Source organism: Rattus rattus, chromosome 8 (genome assembly GCF_011064425.1).
Source record: "Rattus rattus isolate New Zealand chromosome 8, Rrattus_CSIRO_v1, whole genome shotgun sequence".
NCBI lineage: Eukaryota > Metazoa > Chordata > Mammalia > Rodentia > Muridae > Rattus > Rattus rattus.
Window position 1 is genome coordinate 100,993,659 of NC_046161.1, and position 17,955 is coordinate 101,011,613.

The following is a 17,955-nucleotide window of genomic DNA, read 5'->3' on the forward strand; positions in this document are numbered from 1 at the left end:
GCATCCTATCCCCACTGGCTGTCTTTCCCCGAGCCTCACTACTTATTTGGCAGTGCCAGAGCTTGAAGCCAGCTTGCTGTATGTGTTAGGCAAGCACTCTCACCACTGTGCTCCACCTCTAGCCCGCTGTCCTCTGTAGAATGGCTATCCCTGGCCCCAAATGGTACTTCTCAAGTTAAACTACTACCTGGGGCTCACACAGTTGCTATAACAGAGTACCATGGACTGGGCGAGCCAGGCAGCAGGAGTTTCAGGCTGGGACTGAGGCCCAGCTTTTGCATACTTTCCTAGCAAACGTGAATCCCTGATGTCAACACTCAGTTACAGTCATTGCTATGAAAGTATCAGAGAGCAGGAGATCCTTCATAGATGTCGAATGCTGATGCCAGGGGTAGGATGGGCTGGGGAAATCGAAGGGGTAGAAGGGATGCCCCAGGTTAGAAGGGATGCCCCGGGGCAGAGAATCCTGTTACATCCTTCCCTCCCACTTACCCATTTCCCCAGCAAAGCAGGAAGTTAGAGGTAACCTGAGCTCCAGTGGTTCCTTGGAAGAGTTGGCCCCATCACCAGGGGGCAGCAAACACCACATTAAGCGAGGTCAGCTTGTTCTCTCACAGCTTTCCCTTCCAGTAAGCTGCACGGCCCGGTAAAGACACACTGAAAGCCTTTCTCCTGTTACCAATGTGCAAACTCGAGTCTGGGTTTGGGGAGTTGACCACCCAAACTCCCCCAGCAAGTGAATGTAAGAGTTCAGGCTGGAGATGGGTCCTTTATTCAGCCGATTTTACTTGACTCCACCTCAGGGTCCCACAAAATGTTTTAGGTGCTGTTGAACAAAACAAGTGAACATCTCTGCCCTCAAGAAAGCATCAGAAAAAAAAAAAAAAGGGGGGGGGGCCCAATTCACGGGCACAGCAGAGACTCTGCATTTGGAAGGCTGAGGTTTGAGGCCAACTTGGGCTACTTAGGAGAACCCTGTCTCAAAAGAAGCAAAAGAGGAAGAAAAGAAAGATGAAGAAATTAGGAGAAGAGGAAGAGAAAGAGGTGGAGGAAAAGGAAGAGAAACGAGAGAGAGAGAGAGAGAGAGAGAGAGAGAGAGAGAGAGAGAGAGAGAGAGAGAGAGATATATACAATGTGGATAGAAACTTACATGGACAGTCAAAATCATGTGAAAGATGTCCCATCTCCTCAGTAACTAGGGAAATGCAAACCAAACTACACTGAAATGCCATTTTCAGGTTGGTGACTATGACCCAGTTAATAACTCATGCAGTCCTTGTCAGGAGTGAGTTACTTTCATAGTACAGTTAACTTAAACTTTTTGTTTGTTTTCAAGACAAGGTCTCTGTGTAGCCCTGGCTGTCCTGGAACTTGCTCCATAGACCAAGCTGACCTCAAACTCACAGAGATCTGCTTGCCTCTGCCTCTCGAGTGCTTGAACAAAAAGGCAGGTGCCACCATCACATGGATCAAATTGGCACTCTTGACTCCCTGGCCCAGAATTCCCTTCCTGTTTGTCTGTGAGCTCCAGAAAGAGTCCAAACTACCCTAAACAGGAAGCTTTGAGCTTTCTCCCTGATGCCTCCCTTGACTCAAAATCCTGAATCATGGGGTTGGGGATTTAGCTCAGTGGTAGAGCACTTGCCTAGCAATCGCAAGGCCCTAGGTTCGGTCCCCAGCTCCGGAAAAAAAAGAAAAAAAAATCCTGAATCACTTCTTTATGGAGCAGGGAAACAGGTACAGAAGAGGAAAGGGGGGGGTGGTGAGGACAAAGTTCTAACACTACTGTTCTGACTCTCCTGGTCTCAGATTTGGCAAAACTGAGGCTGTAGCCGGAGCCAGGGCAACCCACCTTGCACTGCTTTCTTTCTAGCCATCACCCAAGTTCTTGACACCTGGGAGAAAGACTCCTTCCTCACACCTAAAGAGGGTGAACTTGCCCCAGCAGGGAGCAAAGGAGCCGCTCCTCTCTCCTGCTCTTCCTTCCAGACAGTCCTGAGCTGTCGAAAAACTAAAAGAATGTTGGGCATTTTTCCCTGGGAAAGGTACCAACACAGGAGATTTTCAAGTACCTTTGAGGAGGCCTATCCAGGGGAACCAGAACCCGGTCCTGGCACCTAGGGTCACTTGGCCAGCAGATGGCTCAAAGGCCATAGTATCGCCTGACCCTGACTACTGGCTTCCAATCCTGTACAAAAAAAGCCCAGCAGATTCCAAAATGTGGCTGGTTAGGCTTCCTTTTTATTTTATTTTTCTTTTCTTTTTAGCTTATATTTTGAATTTCTCTCTCTCTCTCTCTCTCTCTCTCTCTGTGTGTGTGTGTGTGTGTGTGTGTGTGTGTGTGTGTGTGTGTGTGTGTGTGTTCTGCATGTATCACAGCCTGGGTGTGGAGGTCAGAGGACACCTTAAGGAAGTTGGCTCTCTTCTTCCACCATATGGGTCCCAGGAATGGAACTTGAGCAGCAGACGCAGCAAGAGCAAGCGTCTTTTTTGTTTTTCATTTTGAGACAGACTCTCGCCTGGCCTAGGCCGGTCTCAACTTGGTATGTAGCAGAGAATGTCCTTTGAACTCTGATTCTCTCGCTGGCCTCCACTTCCTAAGAGCTGAGATTGCAGGGACAACCTTGCTAATCAGTGGAATTCCTAAGGCATTGTTTATTTATTGGGGAAGAGGGGTGTGCATGCCATGGTCCCTGTGTGGAGGTCTGGGGACAACTTGCCAGATTCAGTTCTTTCCTTCCACTATGTGAGTCCTGGGGGTCAAACCTGGGTTGTCAGGTTTGGTAGGAAGGGTGCTCCTTCTCACCTAATCATTCCACCAACCCCAAATCCTTTTTTTTTTGGGGGGGGGAGAGACTGTTTCATTTGGGGATAAGGGATGCTTTTGTACTTATATCTCCACATGGAAAGAAAACATCAGGGGATTTATCCCTCTCATGCCTAGAACAGAGTTGCAAGTTTAAATCACTGATAGACAGGACCTCCAGGTTCCAGAGCCTTCAAGATTGTTTCCACTTGTACACACACACACACACCCCTACCTCTATCTGGTGCCAGGCAGCAAACAGTAGCTCAGTCAAACATAATTGAACATTGCAGGGAGTGCCTACAGGTTGGATAGGACACCTTCAGATGTGCCAAAGCTACTGGGTCAGGGCTGAGGTTAGTTGGGAGGTAAATGTACCCAGGGATGCCATTCTGCCTGTGGATAATGGCTCCCCTTATGGTCAGACACTGGTTTAGAACACCAGGAAAGGGGGAAAGGCCTGTCAGGGGGAAAGGTGTGTCTTCATGGGAGCTGTGGCCATATCCACTTTCCTCATCCGACTCCCCTTGCTCAGACCACTTGAGCAAGGCTTCCTTCCAGAATCTGTGTCCATCTCCTGACCACACATTACAGAAATGGGAGGGGGAGGCCTGAGAAGGGAAAGGCTTTCCCAAGGGCCCACGGGAGCCGAGATGCGTCTTTCTTCACCACTCAGCCGTCCTTATGAAATCATTGGCTGGGCCTGATATTAGTTACGTGGGAATAGATGGGCATACAGAAGTTGGGGTGGGATCACCCACCTGTACCTGACCTTTTGGATGCCCACCTTCATAGATTTCAGATTTCTTCTGGGGGTGAGGGTGCTCTTCCTGCAAGTGCCCATGGTCACTGAGCCTCTCTTCACCCCTACAGCCCTACACAGAACCTGGGTCCTCTGCACGAACAGCAAAAGCTTTAGTCAAAGTCTCTCTCCATTCTTACAGGCCTTTTTTCTTTGTCAATCTTGGGGACCAGATGAGTGTCTCAAACTTATGGAAGCCATGGCTTAGAAATCTGCAGACACCACTGAGTCTAAAGCTTTGACTTTTCTTCAGTTCTGGGGATTGTAACCCGGCATCCACACATGCCTGGTGCTCCAGCAATGAGCTGCATCCCTGACCCCTAAGGCCATGAATTTACTGAGCCCTTTACCCTCTAATGGCAATCTTATACCATTTTTTTAAAAAAAGATTTCTTTATTATACATAAGTACACTGTAGCTATCCTCAGACACACCAGAAGAGGGTATTGAATCCCATTACAGATGGTTGTGAGCCACCATGTGGTTGCTGGGATTTGAACTCAGGACCTCTGGGAGAGCAGTCAGTGCTCTTAATTGCTGAGTCATATTTCCAGGCCAATCTTAAACTTTTTAAATTAAAAATTTAAAAGATTTATTTTATGTGTTTGCCTGAGTGTATACAGATGCCCTTGGAAGCCAGAAGAAGGTGTCAGATGCCTTGTGACCTTCCATGTGGATTCTGAGGGGTGAACCTTGGCCCTCAGCAAGAGCAGCAAATGCTCTTGACCACTGACCCGTCTTGTAGCCCCTTTATTAAATTTTATATACAATATATTCTGTTTATATTTCCCCTGCTCCCAAATCCTCCCAGGTCCTCCAGACCTCTCTGCCCACTGAACTTTATGGTCTTTCTCTCTTTAAAACCAAAACAAGGGCTGGAGAGATGGCTCAGCGGTTAAGAGTACTGTCTGCTCTTCCAGAGGTCCTGAGTTCAATTCCCAGCATCCACATGGTGGCTCACAACCATCTGTAATGGGATCTGATGCCCTCTTCTGGTGTGTCTGAAGACAGCTACAGTGTACTCATATAAATAAATAAATAAATAAATAAATAAATAAATAAATAAATAAATATGAAAAATAAAAGCAACCCGGGGTCTTTGGTTAGACCTGTAGCTGTGAATCTCCCTGCCTCCCTCTCCCAAGTGCTGGGATTACGGGGTGTCTGCCACCACTCCAAACCTGAAGTATAAAACATTTAGTGTTAAAACAATCATGGGAAATTTGCATAACTGTAATTTAAAATGTGCAAGCTGTGAGACTCTTTGACAGCTCAGCTACTCAGAAGGCAGAAGCAGGAAAATTACCTGAGCCCAGGCCACACAGCAAGACTCCATTTCTTAAGAAAGAAGGAAAAAAGGTAGGAAGGAGGGAGGGAGGGGGAGGGAGAGGGAGGGCAGGCAATTGTTTACAGATCTGTACTAAGCCCACTTTCTCCTTTTTGAGGGGAGCAGGGGTTAAGACAGGGTTTCTCTGTGTAGCCCTGCCCGTCCTGGAACTCACTCTGTTGACCAGGCTGGCCTTAAACTCACAGAGATCTGCCTGCCTCTGCCTCACCACTGCTGAGATTAACACCTGACCACTTCCCTTTTCTGAACAGCTTTAAAAAGCAAAACCACTATTATTTTGTTTTATATGTATGAGTGTTCTGCCTACATGTATGTCTGCACTACGTGTGTTCCTGTTCCTGCGGCGGTCAGAGGGGAGTACCGGCTCCCCCTAGATTTGGAGTTATAGTCAGAATCCAAGCCTTCTACAAGAAGAGCCCGGGTTCTTAACCACTGAACCATGTTTCCAGCTCTCATCTGCTCACTTTTCTAAATTCTATCTCAAACAGTGTTACTTTCCCCTCTCCATCTCTTCTTTGGACACCAGCCCAAATCTTAAGCATGTTTGCCCCGACCCCCTGGCTTTCTCAGTGTCGCCTCCAAAGGCTCCTCCCCTCCCCCGGCCCACACATACCTTCTACAGAGGCTTGCAGACCCTCACTCAAAAGGGATGGTTTTAGAACTAGCCTACCCTATTGTTCTTCTCTCTCTCTCTCTCTCTCTCTCTCTCTCTCTCTCTCTCTTCCCCCCTCCTAAAGGAATTGATTAAAGAAAACTAGAAAAGAAGCGTTATAAGGATTTGGATGAGCATTTCTCTAAAGACAGACAGACACCAAGCACATAAAAAAAAAAAAAAGCACGCTAAAAAGAATTAACCATTAGGAGAATGCAAGTCAAAGCAACAATAAAATAATATTCCATCACCAATATTCCACTCAAGAAGCTAAGAGGTTCTTGAATTTGAGGTCAAAATAACCTTTTGAAACAGAGGTAGGGTTGCAAGAGGGTTATTCGTTTTGAAACAAAGATAAGGTTGCCTTTTCCTGGGTCAGATTGTGCAGAACCTTTTATAGTTGAGGTTACAGTCGATGGGGCACAGCCCAGTCCTTGAGAAACAGACGTTTAATCATAAGCAGGGATAAGCCTGATTTGTCTTTACTGTCGGATGGCTTTAAGCCTAAGATGGAGGCCGGTTCATCACGCAGTGGCTCCTCAGCTGTGGGATGTCTGGAAAGACAAAAGCCATTCCCACGAACAGAAAGGGGAGGCCTATCTCCTCTTTCAAGCTGCTTCCTGGAACTACTATACCCACAGACAGGAATTCTTGTCCCTTTGCACAGTGAGCTGCTGGAGCGAGGACGCTGATGTCAACTCTGTGAGGCGCTGGAGGGCCATGGATTAAGTTTTCAAAGTTTTATTCTTGATCTCATCCAAAAGACTCAGAATGGCTGATGGAGGGATGGCTGGTGGGTAAAGGTATTTGCTTTGTATGCCTGATGCTCTGGGACCCACATGGAAGAGAGAGCTGTTAGGAACCAGGCGCTCCCCCAGCCACCTTCAGTGACCTTCAGCACTGGCACCTACATCACCACCAGCCGCCACATGCAACACATTTCCACTGTTACCAGAAGTTGTGCTCCCGTTATAGAGCCCCTGCCATAAAGGCCTGTGCTGCGCTCGCTCTCTCTCTCTCTCTCTCTCTCTCTCTCTCTCTCTCTCTCTCTCTCTCCTTCCTTCTCCTCACTCTCCTCCTCTCCCCTCCCTCTTCTGTCATGCCTGCTCCATAGACCACTCACAAATAAATCTCTTACAATAAGTCTTTTTTTTTTCTTTTTTTGGAGCTGGGGACTGAACCCAGGGCCTTGCGCTTGCTAGGCAAGCGCTCTACCACTGAGCTAAATCCCCAACCCCACAAATAAGTCTCTTATGAGATCTGCTGCGTGGTGTGACTTTGTGGTGGTCTTTGGCCCCGATGTGCTAACGTCTTCTTCCGTCACGAAACCCTAACAAGAGCCGGTTCCACGAAGTCGTCCTCTGATTTCCACACTCACGTCATGGCTATGGGTGCATGCACACATAATAAATAATAAAATCTAATAAATAAATAAATTTTATTTTACTTATTTAACGAGACAGGGTCTCACTGCGTAGTCTTCCCCGGAACTCCTTATGTAGACCAGGCTGGTCTTGAACTCACAGAGACCCTCTGTAAATAAGCCCAGTGAGGTGCAAGTAGCCAGGCCCCACCCCAGACTTCCAGTCCTTGAGATGAAGCTCTACCCTACAGGGGGAAAAACCGCCCAAGACCAGGCCCCAGAATCCCACCAATCTCTGAGCTTGTCCCAAGATCAAGTCACAAAATCCCACCAATCCCAGGCCACCCTGGAAAGCTCCCCCAACCCAAGAAACTCTATACAAAGCCTGCCTTCTGCTCAGTTCTTTGCTGCTTCTCCCTTCCCCCGACCCCCAGCATGAAGCAGCCGTTTCTTGTGTCATTCCCAATAAATCTTGTGTGATGGTTTGTGCAGTGTTTCTTGATTGGCATCCTATGGCTAGGACCCCTTTCTGTCAGAGCTCTAATACTTACATCCTCCCGCCTCTGCCTACTAAGGCTGGAACTGAAGGTGTGCACACCACACCTTTACTTTTAAAGACTGAGTCTTACTGTGTAGCTCTGGCTGTCCTGAGACTCACTTTGAGAACCATTCTGGCCTTGAACTCACAGAGATCCATCTGGCTGTGTCTCCCAAGTGCTGGGTTTAAAGATGTCTGCCACCTTGCCCAGTCCATATGCAAAACTGAAAGGCCAAGAAGTGATGGCATTCAGGGTTTTAAAAGTTCATGTATTGGGGATTTAGCTCAGTGGGAGAGCGCTTACCTAGGAAGCGCAAGGCCCTGGGTTCGGTCCCCAGCTCCGAAAAAAAGAACCAAAAAAAAAAAAAAAAAAAAAAAGTTCATGTATTTTAAAAATGGAGTTAACACTGTGGGTATCCCTTTGAGTGTGGCTTCAAAACATCTCTCTGTGAACCTAGATGATGGACTCAGATGTGGAGTCCACGGGTTTGGGATCAAAGCAGAAGACCCAGGCAGAGGCAGAAGAGCTGTGAACCGGCAGGTCTGGAAGGGGTTGACAGGGACACTGAGGCCCAGAGTGAATAGGCGTGCCCAGCCTGCCCACAAGTCTCTTGCTCCTAGCTTCGGGCTCACTTTGATGTCCTGGTCTATTGCTCAAACCTTCTTGCCTTTCGTGGCCAACAGTGTTTTGTAACATTGGCTAATATTTGATCTCTAGCCAAGTAAAGAAGGGGCCTTCTTTCTAAAGGCGCCAGTCCTTTATGTCATCAGAAGTTCTTTGGCAAGGCAGCCTCAATATCACCTAAATAAAAGGGGCCAAGAGTGGTAGTGTGTCAGAGACAATGGCAAGGCTGTGGAAGACCTTCGTGTTGGTGGTGGCTTTGGCTGTGGTCGCCTGTGAGGCCCATCGCCGACTAAGATATGAGGAGATTGTTAATCGGGCCATAGAGGCATACAACCGTGGGCAGCGAGGAAGACCCCTCTTCCGCCTGCTAAGTGCCACTCCACCTTCTGGTCAGGTGAGTATCTGCCATCCCTGGGAGACAGGGATGTAGGTTTCTCTTACCTAGGCCCTGGGGATGTAGCTCAGCTGGTAGAGTTTGCCTTGCATGCAAGAAAGCCTGAATTTGAACCCCGGCCAGCACTCGACAGACGGAGGGAGGAGGATGCAAATTCGGGGTTAGTCTCAGCTCTGTAATGGGTTCCAGGCCAGCCACTCCTATTCACAGGTAGGACGGGTCTGGATTCTCAGCCTGTCTCTTGGCATGAGACATGAAGGGAAGGGATTTTTGTTCCTATTTTACACAAGGAGATATTGAAGGACAGTCACACGTGTGTCACACAACCATTTGTGGGAAAGATCACCACCTCTCCTGAGGATGGCTTTGAACTGCTGATCCTCCTGCCTCCGCCTCCCAAGGGTTGAGATTGCAGCTGGGTGCCACCCTGCCTGCCTGAGCCCTTTATTTATATCAGTCACCCTAACTGGCCTGGAACTTGCTATATAGATCAGGCTGGCCTGATGAGATTCAGGTGTGTACCCCCTACTGACTTTACCCTGTAGGTCTCTGTTGTGGCCATTTAATAAGTCCTGGACTTTTGTGGACAGACTTGGACTAGACTGATGCAGGCAGTGTCATGTAACCCTCTGTGCTTTTGTCCCTGATCTGTAGAAGAGAGATGGTCATGAGTTCTCTGTGCTTCTTTAGAACCCCACTTCCAGTGTCCCACTCGAGTTCAGGATTAAAGAGACAGTGTGCATTTCCACCACGGAGAGACGGCTTGAAAACTGCGACTTCCGGGAGGGCGGGGTGAGTCTCCTTCTTCCAGCTCCCCGACGGCCTCGTGGGGGAAGAGAGGTTCCTCCTTCACTTCCTTCTTCCACATCACCCGGCCACTTCACCAGCAGTTGCAACGTTGAAGCCCGTTTTCAAAATCGGATCTCTGGGCCCAGAGATGGTTTGGTGGGTTTGAAAGAACCAGGACCTGTGTGGTGGAGAGAGCTGACTTCCTCAATTGCTCTCTGACTTCTATAGACATTACTCTCACACTACCCAAGTAATTAAAGAAAAAACCAACAGACTTTCTTTAATACCCATTCTTACTATAAATTATTGCCATAATTTACAGCAGCATGGGGCTCAGTGGTGAAGCCTTATTTAGCACGTACAAAACCTTGGATTTGATTTTCCTGGTGCCATCAAAAAAAAAAAAAATCAAAATGACAAAATGTCCATAATCTACCTAGAGTTGTTGCTGTTTAAAGACAGAACAAGAAAACGAACATTTTAAAAATGTTCTTTTTACCATTCACATTTAAAGTAATGGTTAAATTTACTGACTCAGGACTCAGGACTCAGGAACAGGCACCAGTTGTTGATGTGTCCTCACCCACAATCTTCAACAAACATGGTTTCCTCTGGGCATGGTAACTTATGGTCACCTCTCCTGTAATTGTTTATGTGCATGTCCTGTTGTTTATATTAGTGGGTGAACATCTGTCCCTCCCGGCCACTCTTTTCTGGGTCTAGCTTGCATCTCTGGTTTGAGGACAGTTCCTGCCTCTTTCCAGAAATGTGTTAGGGTGCCTCTAGCTCTTGTCCCATTTACCTGCAGGAGGAGAGAAACTGCACAGGTGAATTCTCCAGAAGGCAGCGGTCCTTGACCTTGACCTGCGACAGGGATTGTCCTAGAGAGGTGAGCAGCTTTACTGCCCATGTCCACTTTGGGCCTCTCACCACAGAGGCCCCATCCTGAGGTGACCCATCCCCTCCTGCTGGGCTCTCTCCTGGGCTCTGGGAGAGACTGAGTTGCTGCAAACACAGGGTCTTCATCTGAAAAACAGACCCAGCCAAGCCTTTTCCAGCAAGTGCCTCAAAAAGTGTGGCATGTCCTATGTCAGTATCTTAGATCTTCCCACTGTTAGGAGAGGGGGAGCTTGGAAAAGCTCTAGAGGAGACTCTGGGGCTCCGGAACATCAAATTTCTGGCCTCAAGACAGCCTGTGCAAGCCCACCTCCCCTAATTCAGATCTGCTCAGGCCCTGTGGCCCCCATGGATGGAGGCCAGGCCTTCATGTTTCATCATGCCCTTGTAGCTGATGCTTCTGTTGCTTCACCTCTTCTTGAGGGGAAGACCACAGGCAGGTTGGGAAAGGACTCTCTCTTCTGTGAAGGTGGTAACTATCGGGCATCTTTCCTGCAGGTTTCCCAAGTGGCCACTTTTAGTGATAACAAGTCAGATGACTCCGAAAAGGACAAGTTAGAAGGTCTGCCCCCTCACGCCAAAAACATTTATGAAAACGCCAAGTATGATATCATCAGCAACATCCTGCATAACTTCTAAGGCTGGAAAGAGGAGGGGGGTGCTGCGTGCCTACTGTGACCTCCTCCTGACCTCCACTGCCTATCTCCCCCTGCTGCCTTCAGGGCCTGTCCTTGCTTCCAGCCCTTCCCCAGAATGCCCCTCTCTAGAGTAGCTCTGGCTCCTAAAACAACCATACCTTTGTCCATTTGCTTCCTTCTATGGAACTTCCTGTCTTACCCTCTATCCAAAACTCTTATTGACTCCTCAAAGCCCAAGCTCAAAAGTTCCCTCCAGCAGGAAGCTTCCTCACTCTCCCAGAGTCAAAGTCCTTCCCATGGCTGTTCACTCATAATCCTCAAACTTACCTGCTGTGTCCCCAGCCAGACGACACTCTGTCTATTCACAACTGGGCCTCCTGGCCAGTTGCAGGTGGCTGTGCTCCTGGCATCCTGGGAGGATGAAACCCTGTAGACTCCTGCTCTCTGTTTAGTCACTGAGATACCAGATGCCCCTTTACATACAGACCCCTTAAGGGATGTGGCAGGTGGGAGGGTGGGGTGTGGTCAGATCGCCTGGAGTAAGGCTTGTACGAGAACGTCAATAAAGTGCTTTTGAGAGTCCTGAGGATGTGAATGAATGAAGCACAGGAGCTGGAATGGCTGAACTTGGAGTGAGGAGACAGATGTGCCAAGCTCTGGGTTGGGGCTGAGGAGATCCAGACTCTGTGAGGCCAGAGAAGTCGTCGTGAAGAAGTAAGGGGCTGGCTAGGTGGCTCAATGGGTAGGGGCACTTGCCACCAAACTGGATAACCTGAGTTCAATCCCAGGACCTACATGATGGAAAGAGAAAACTACTGAAGGTCATTCTCTGACCTCTGCACATGTGCTGTGGCATGCATGTGCAATGCACATATGCGTTCATGCTCTCTTGTGTGCAAGTGAGCATACACACACACACGTTCACACAAAATAAAAATGTAATTTTTTTCCTAACTTTTAAAGAGGGGAACTGGGTATGGAGACAGAGGACCCAGGAAGGCAGAGTAATCTGTCCCCGGTCTCTTTGGCTGCTTTTAGTTCCTTAGCACAAAGTTCACAGTCAAAACTTTAAACTTTCACTCAGCAGACACTTACCCTCAGCACTCTGGCCAATTATAAATGTCTGCATGAATACTGACCTCTGTCCATGGCTGGAAGCAACATTCATCTACGAGTACTAGCATATATATATTTAGAAGGTGGTTTGACAACATGCCTTGTAGAAAGACAGCAGTAGAAGGGCCTGTAAACAGTGAGCTACAGGCTTTCGGCCAGGTTTACAGTGTCCTACGGATCAGGCCTCAAACGCAGTCTAAAAGCAGCTGGCTGGCTACACACAGAACCTTTACACCACTACTGTACCAAGGCTCATGGCGCCTGGTGGGTCAGCGTCACGCCACCTAGGGTTGGATGCAGGCATCCCACTCAAGTCTTTTCTCCACCAGTGGCCTGCCCAGCACCTTCTGGTACTGTGAGAGGAAGTTTTAGGTCAGTTAGAGCCTTATTTCTCTATGCCCTATAACAAAGTATATTATGTCTTCAGCAACAGGGACATTAACCTGTGTTGTTTCGGGAGGTTTCTTGGGCCTCTCTGGCCAGTAACTTCTAGGGACTTGGTGCTGAGATTTTCATTAATAACTCTTGTCTTTCATGGGGATCATTATCCAGCCATTCAAGAGCATCTATGTTCAAACTACTATTTTTTTTAATTATAACTCTAGATTAGTTTATAAAGTAGTGAGTTTCCAGCTGGGCAAAGGTGGCGCATGCCTTTAATCCCTGCACTTGTGAGGCAGAGGCAGGCAGATCTCTGAGTTCAAGTCCAGCCTGGCCTATAGAATAAGTTCCAGGACAGCCACAGCTATGAACAGAAACCAAAAACCAAACCAAACCAAATAAACAACAACAACCCCACCCCCAAATAAAACAAACAACCTCCCACCTCCACACATACACACAAAGCCCAGAGAGTTTCCATAGGGGTTTTCATACACTTTTCATATTGGTTAACCCTTCCCCACCTCCTCTTCACCCCATACCCCAATCCCATTTTAAACCTTTAAGTCCCACAACTCCCGAGCCCCACCGCACCCCTTCATCATGTACTCTACTGTCTTCTTTTCTCTTTTTTAAAGTATTCTCTTGATTTCGGTGACAAAGAAGCCTCAAGAAAATTGGTTCTCATAGTCTAACATCCTTGCCATCTAAATCCTGTCATTGTGCTTGTAACACATGGGCTGAGCCATCTCCCAGCCCAGGACGTGACCTTAAAACATTACATTTTTAATTGTAAAAATGTGTGTGTGTGTGTGTGTGTGTGTGTGTGTGTGTGTGTGTGTGTGTGTGTGTCCGTATTAGTGCGTATCATGTGTGCAATGCCCTTGGAGGCCAAAAGAGGGTGTTGGGCCCTCTGGTGCTCGAGTTACAGGCAGTTTTGAGATGGGTAATGTTGTCGATGAGAACCAAACTTGGGCTCTCTGGAAGAGCATGACGCTCCTTTAACTGCTGAGCCATCTCCCCTCTCTCCCTTCCTTTTTCTTTTTCTTTTCTTGAAATAGGGCCTCACTATGTAACTCTGGCTGTCCTGAAACAAGGCTGGCCTTGAACTCACAGAGACCCACTTGTTCTGCCTCCCAAGTGCCAGGATTAAAGGTGCGTGCCACCATGCCTGGCCTCACGCATGATCTTACATGCTTTTTCCCCAATGACTTCTCTGTGTGCCAAGGTTCCAGACACTCTAGCTGTACCTTTATGGATATGCTGGAGTGGACTGGAGGTGCTGGACAGTCAACATGGCAGCTGGCTATACCCCACCACTGGGGAACTAGATCTACAGTTTTGAGGTGATTGAGGGACAACTTGAGTGCTGTGGCAGTCTGGATGGGAGCAAATTCGCAGCAGCCACAGGAAATGCAGTCTCTGCGCATCTTCCACGGGTGTCTGTTTGTAGGAAGTGAATGCCCAGATGCTATTTTCCTGTTGCTGGTGCAACGCTATGACCAGGGCAAATTATAGAAAGAAGAGTTAATCTGGGTTTAACGGTTCCAGAGGGGTGAGAGTCCATCATGCCAGGGAACTGTGGCACAGGGTGGCAGACATGGCAGCAGGGACAGATGAGAGCTCACATCATGATCTGACCCAGAAGCCAGAGGCAAAACATTTGATACCTCAAAGCCTGCTGCCCCCAGTGGTGCACCTCCTCCAGCAAGGCCGCATCTCCCAATCCTTGCCAAGAACTCAAATGCCTGAGACTCACAGGGGATGTCTTATGCAAACCTCTAAAGGTTGCTTTTGCTAGAGGTTCATTTGGCTTTTCCCTTATTTTCATGGGAATGTTTGTAATTTGTTTAATATACTTTTAAACCAAATCAAATAAAAGCGTAATTTACTTCCAATATTTAAAAATAAGTCAGGAGAGGGCTGACTCGATTCGTTAAGTGCTTGCTGTGTAAGCCTGAGGACCTGAATTTGATCTCGGGCATCAGGGGGGTAAAAAAACAACACAAAACAGTGGATGTGGTGGTGCGCGGCCGACAATCTCGGCACTCGATTGGATGAGCTTCAGGCTCAGTAAGGAGCCTGCTTCAAAATTAAAGGTGGAAAAGTGCTCAAGAAAGACACCTGCTGTCAAGCCCTGGCTTCTACACACATGCACAGGAATAAGCACACACGCACGCACACGCACACGCACACGCACGCACACTCAGGAAAGCGCAAGAGTATTAGGAGTGTTCTCTTTATTTCTCTTTGGTTTCTTAACACGAAAGACATGCGTCCTATAAATAAAAAGTTTCCTGTGAAACAGCTGTGGGAGAAGAGGGTCAGGACCCCTCCTCAGTTCCATCAGAGGCTGGTCTTCAGCTCTCTTCTGCTTGTGATCTCTGGAGAAGCCCAGAGTGAGAAGAGATGAGGAAGGACAGTGGCCAGACCCCATGGTCCCGTGGTGGTGTGTCAGACCCACCTCCTGTTACATTCTTTCCAGTGTCCTTGGGTGATATCTGCTTTCCCATGATCCTACTGTTCTAACACTAGTGAGACAGATCAGCCACCTGCCCTCAGGCAAGGGAGTATAAAAATGTTCCTGCTTGCTCAAGTGTGCTGAGAGCTTAGATTAAAACACTGACCTGGTCGTTCTTGGAAACACTGTCTCGGTTTAGCCTCTATTCTAGGAGGTGGGAGTGGGTGCAGGAAGGCTAATCAGACAGCAGCAGGCCGGGAGGAGATGACGTATCATCTCTAGTGATGTAGTCTGCTAGCATCAGAAGGACCCAGGGGGCCCGTCTGGGAGCCCGCTGACTGGTTCTCAGCACCTTCACAGTCGAGGCTGGGCAGTACATTCACAGGACTTAAGAGGAACGTCCTCCTAAAGGACCAAGAGGAAACCAAGACCCACAGTCCCCCACAGTCTACCTCAGCAGGGAAACTGAGGGGCAGGAAGAAATGCTGGGGCTCCACTGGGAGCCTAGTTAAAATTTATCAGTTATCAGATTGTTCTGTCGTTTAAGATAAAAACATTATTTTCAAGTGCTTATAGCAGAGGCCCAGCTCTTGAGTTGCTGGACCAAAAGTCCTTCCTTGTGACTCTGTGGCAATTGCACGCACTGGCAAACCTGATGGTCTGGGGCAAGGGATCCCAGCAGGCTTCACGCTGCACCTTTCTGGACCGTCCTCTAGGCCGATCCAGGTAGGCAGCAAAGGGCAAGAAACCAATCAGGTGGTCAGTGGGACCCTAAGACCCAGTTTGGGGCTAAGAACAATTATATTCTCTAGTCTCCGCTGGGAGAATCTTCGGGAAGCAGACTTTGGCAGCAGCAGTTGGAAGTCTGCCCCACTGCCCAGTGCACTGGTAACAAAAAGTCTGCTCTCTGGGTCCTTCTGTGCTGGGTTAAGGTCCCATCCAGAGGAAGGAGGAGCATTGAGTCTCTTCACGAGGTCATTTGCCAAGATTAGAGGAAGAAATAGAAAATCTCTTCCTTGCAGCAGCAAAAGACATTTTTTTAGTCTGTAGGCCTTTATATCATGACGCCAGCGTTCATTGCTTGAATATAAAGGCCCATCTTGCTGGTCAGTCTGACAAGGGCTGGAGAGAAGGTGGACACCCAGGGTTGGCAAATGGATGGAAAATAGGGGAATGGCAGGGCAGACAAGTCACCTGACCAAGTTGGTCCATGGCTGGTGGGAGCAAGCCCCTGGTTAGGTCCTAGAGGTACAAATGGTCGATGAGCTCCAGAAGCATCGCGATGAGGAAGTTATTCAAGGATGTGACTGGTAAGTGTTAATCTGGGCAGACATGTTGTTTCCTGCTGGCCAAAGAGGGAAAGGATTATGGGGGAGTGGGGATCTGTAGGAGCGCTGGCTGGTGGTGGTAGGTGATCGTGGGGTGACAGCTGGGAGCCTGGGTAGAGAAGCGTGGCAGTAATTTAACTGGCTCCCTAAGCCAATGATTTAAAAAGTCCTGTGATGGTGGGTGAAGAGACCAAACCCTGTGAGCACCTTGCCACAGGTCAGTCAAGAGTGCCCTGATTTCAGACACACTGTGGGGCTCAGAGGGAATCCCAACTGCTTTAGGAGGACTCGGGACCCTGGGATCCGGATGTGGGAGTGGATACCACTGTTGTCGTGTTTGATGGTTTTCCATTTAAATGTGCGTTTGCTTTTAGTGTCTTTTATGTTTTCTTCCTGTGAAAAATGTTCACTTCAAGTCTTTTCCTTCCAGTCTCTCTTGAACATTTTCTGACATTTCCTCCAGTTCTCTCCAGCACCTCTACCCCTCCTGTTTCTCCGGACAAGTGGAGAGAGACCTCACTGGATTCCCAAAACATCAGGCACGGGGAAGACTTCTGTTCTCCCTGCTTGCTGGAGACAGAGAGCGAGTCCTCTGTGCCCATGGCGGAAGGAAGGCCTGTGCTCACGCACGTAGCTCGCTGCTCTAGCTGCACCACCGCAGGCAGTGAGAACACCAGGGTGTCCCTTCTCGCCCAGCTCTACCCACTTCCCAAAAGGCTTGGACACTGTGGCTTCCCATGGCGAATTGGCCACAACAGGGCTACAGACAGGCAGGGAAGGAGAAACATCGGCTGGAAGACCTCCTGCACATGAGCACTCGCTGCCAGCTCGGTGGCCAGTGCTCGCTGGGCTTGGGCGCAGCCTGTGTACACGGACAGCAAAGCACTTCCGTGTTACTGGTGTGGGACCCAGAGGGACTCCTGTCCTGTGCTGTGCATCTTGACAACCTAAGGTCACAAGGGCAGCACAGTGAGAGAGGACTAAAGCACCTGGAAAAACTGTCCCTCTGGCAAGCTCACATTACACCCTGTCTTCTGGTCCACCACTGCCTATTCTGGGAGGACTTACCCCTGGAAGGAAGCGCCTAGACTTGTACCAGATCCCTAACCCACCACATCCCATCCTCTCTTTAGATGGTGAGAAGAGGGATGCAGCCCACGCCAACCCCTCCCTCATGGCACGCCATAGGGGCCATAAATGTCCAGCGGTCCGTCTCTGGATCGTACATCTCCACCGAGCTTAGGTTTGACTGCCCATCATAACCTCCCACTGCGTAGAGGCGCCCGCAGCTGGCCACGAGGGAGACCCGACTCCGGCGTGTGTGCATGGGTACTATGAGACACCACTGGTCTGCCACAGAGCTGTACATCTCAGCAATGCTGAGGAAGCCAGAGCCATCGTAGCCCCCACAAACAAACATCTTGCTCCCCAGGGAGGCGGCACCGTGTCGGCAGCGCTTGTTGAGCATGCTGGCTGCTGGGTGCCAGGTGGCCGTGTGGTGGTTGTAGTGTTCCACCTGCAGCAGGGAGAGAGGCGCAGTACCACAAGGTCAGAGGGAGTTCAGTTAGCATGTACCTAGCCCTGCCGCCATCTCTTTACAGATGTGTACCTGCTCTAACGCTAAGCTGATACCTTCTAGGCATATGCGAGGAAACAAAGGATTTTCCCAAGGAAGGGTTTCCAGGTGATGGCAGAGCGGGAAGGAGAGTACTGCCTCAAGCCGCTGTCCCCAGCACTTTCTGCCTTGGTCCTGACTGACTCTGGAGCCGCTACTGCAAGACTGCTGAGCCCAGCAGAGTGTCCAGAAGAACAGTTTC

The 17,955-nt window shown here is 48.9% G+C and overlaps 2 protein-coding genes across 3 annotated transcripts in view; one reads left to right on the forward strand and one right to left on the reverse strand.

Moving 5' to 3' along the window:
* Positions 1-8,248: 8,248 nt before the first annotated feature.
* Positions 8,249-11,434, forward strand: LOC116907489 (neutrophilic granule protein-like). Its single transcript, XM_032910482.1, has 4 exons — positions 8,249-8,528; positions 9,219-9,320; positions 10,126-10,206; positions 10,713-11,434. Exons 1-4 carry the CDS (start codon positions 8,352-8,354, stop codon positions 10,851-10,853), a joined length of 501 nt encoding a protein of 166 aa, XP_032766373.1. The 5' UTR covers positions 8,249-8,351; the 3' UTR covers positions 10,854-11,434.
* Positions 11,435-14,565: 3,131 nt separating this feature from the next.
* The window catches only part of Klhl18 (kelch like family member 18), a 58,216-nt gene continuing 54,826 nt past the window's right edge, over positions 14,566-17,955 (reverse strand). For both annotated transcript variants that reach the window (XM_032910766.1, XM_032910765.1), the window contains exon 10: positions 14,566-17,654. In XM_032910766.1, the coding sequence (XP_032766657.1) occupies positions 17,268-17,654 (387 nt within the window). In that variant the 3' untranslated portion in view covers positions 14,566-17,267. The remainder of the gene's footprint in view (positions 17,655-17,955) is intronic.

Bases quoted from the DNA above. Each gene is read 5' to 3' on its own strand.
- LOC116907489 (XM_032910482.1), top strand. From the start codon at position 8,352: ATGGCAAGGCTGTGGAAGACCTTCGTGTTGGTGGTGGCTTTGGCTGTG. The intron at 8,529-9,218 runs GTGAGTATCTGC...GTGCTTCTTTAG, and splicing joins CCACTCCACCTTCTGGTCAG to AACCCCACTTCCAGTGTCCC. The intron at 9,321-10,125 runs GTGAGTCTCCTT...ATTTACCTGCAG, and splicing joins GCGACTTCCGGGAGGGCGGG to GAGGAGAGAAACTGCACAGG.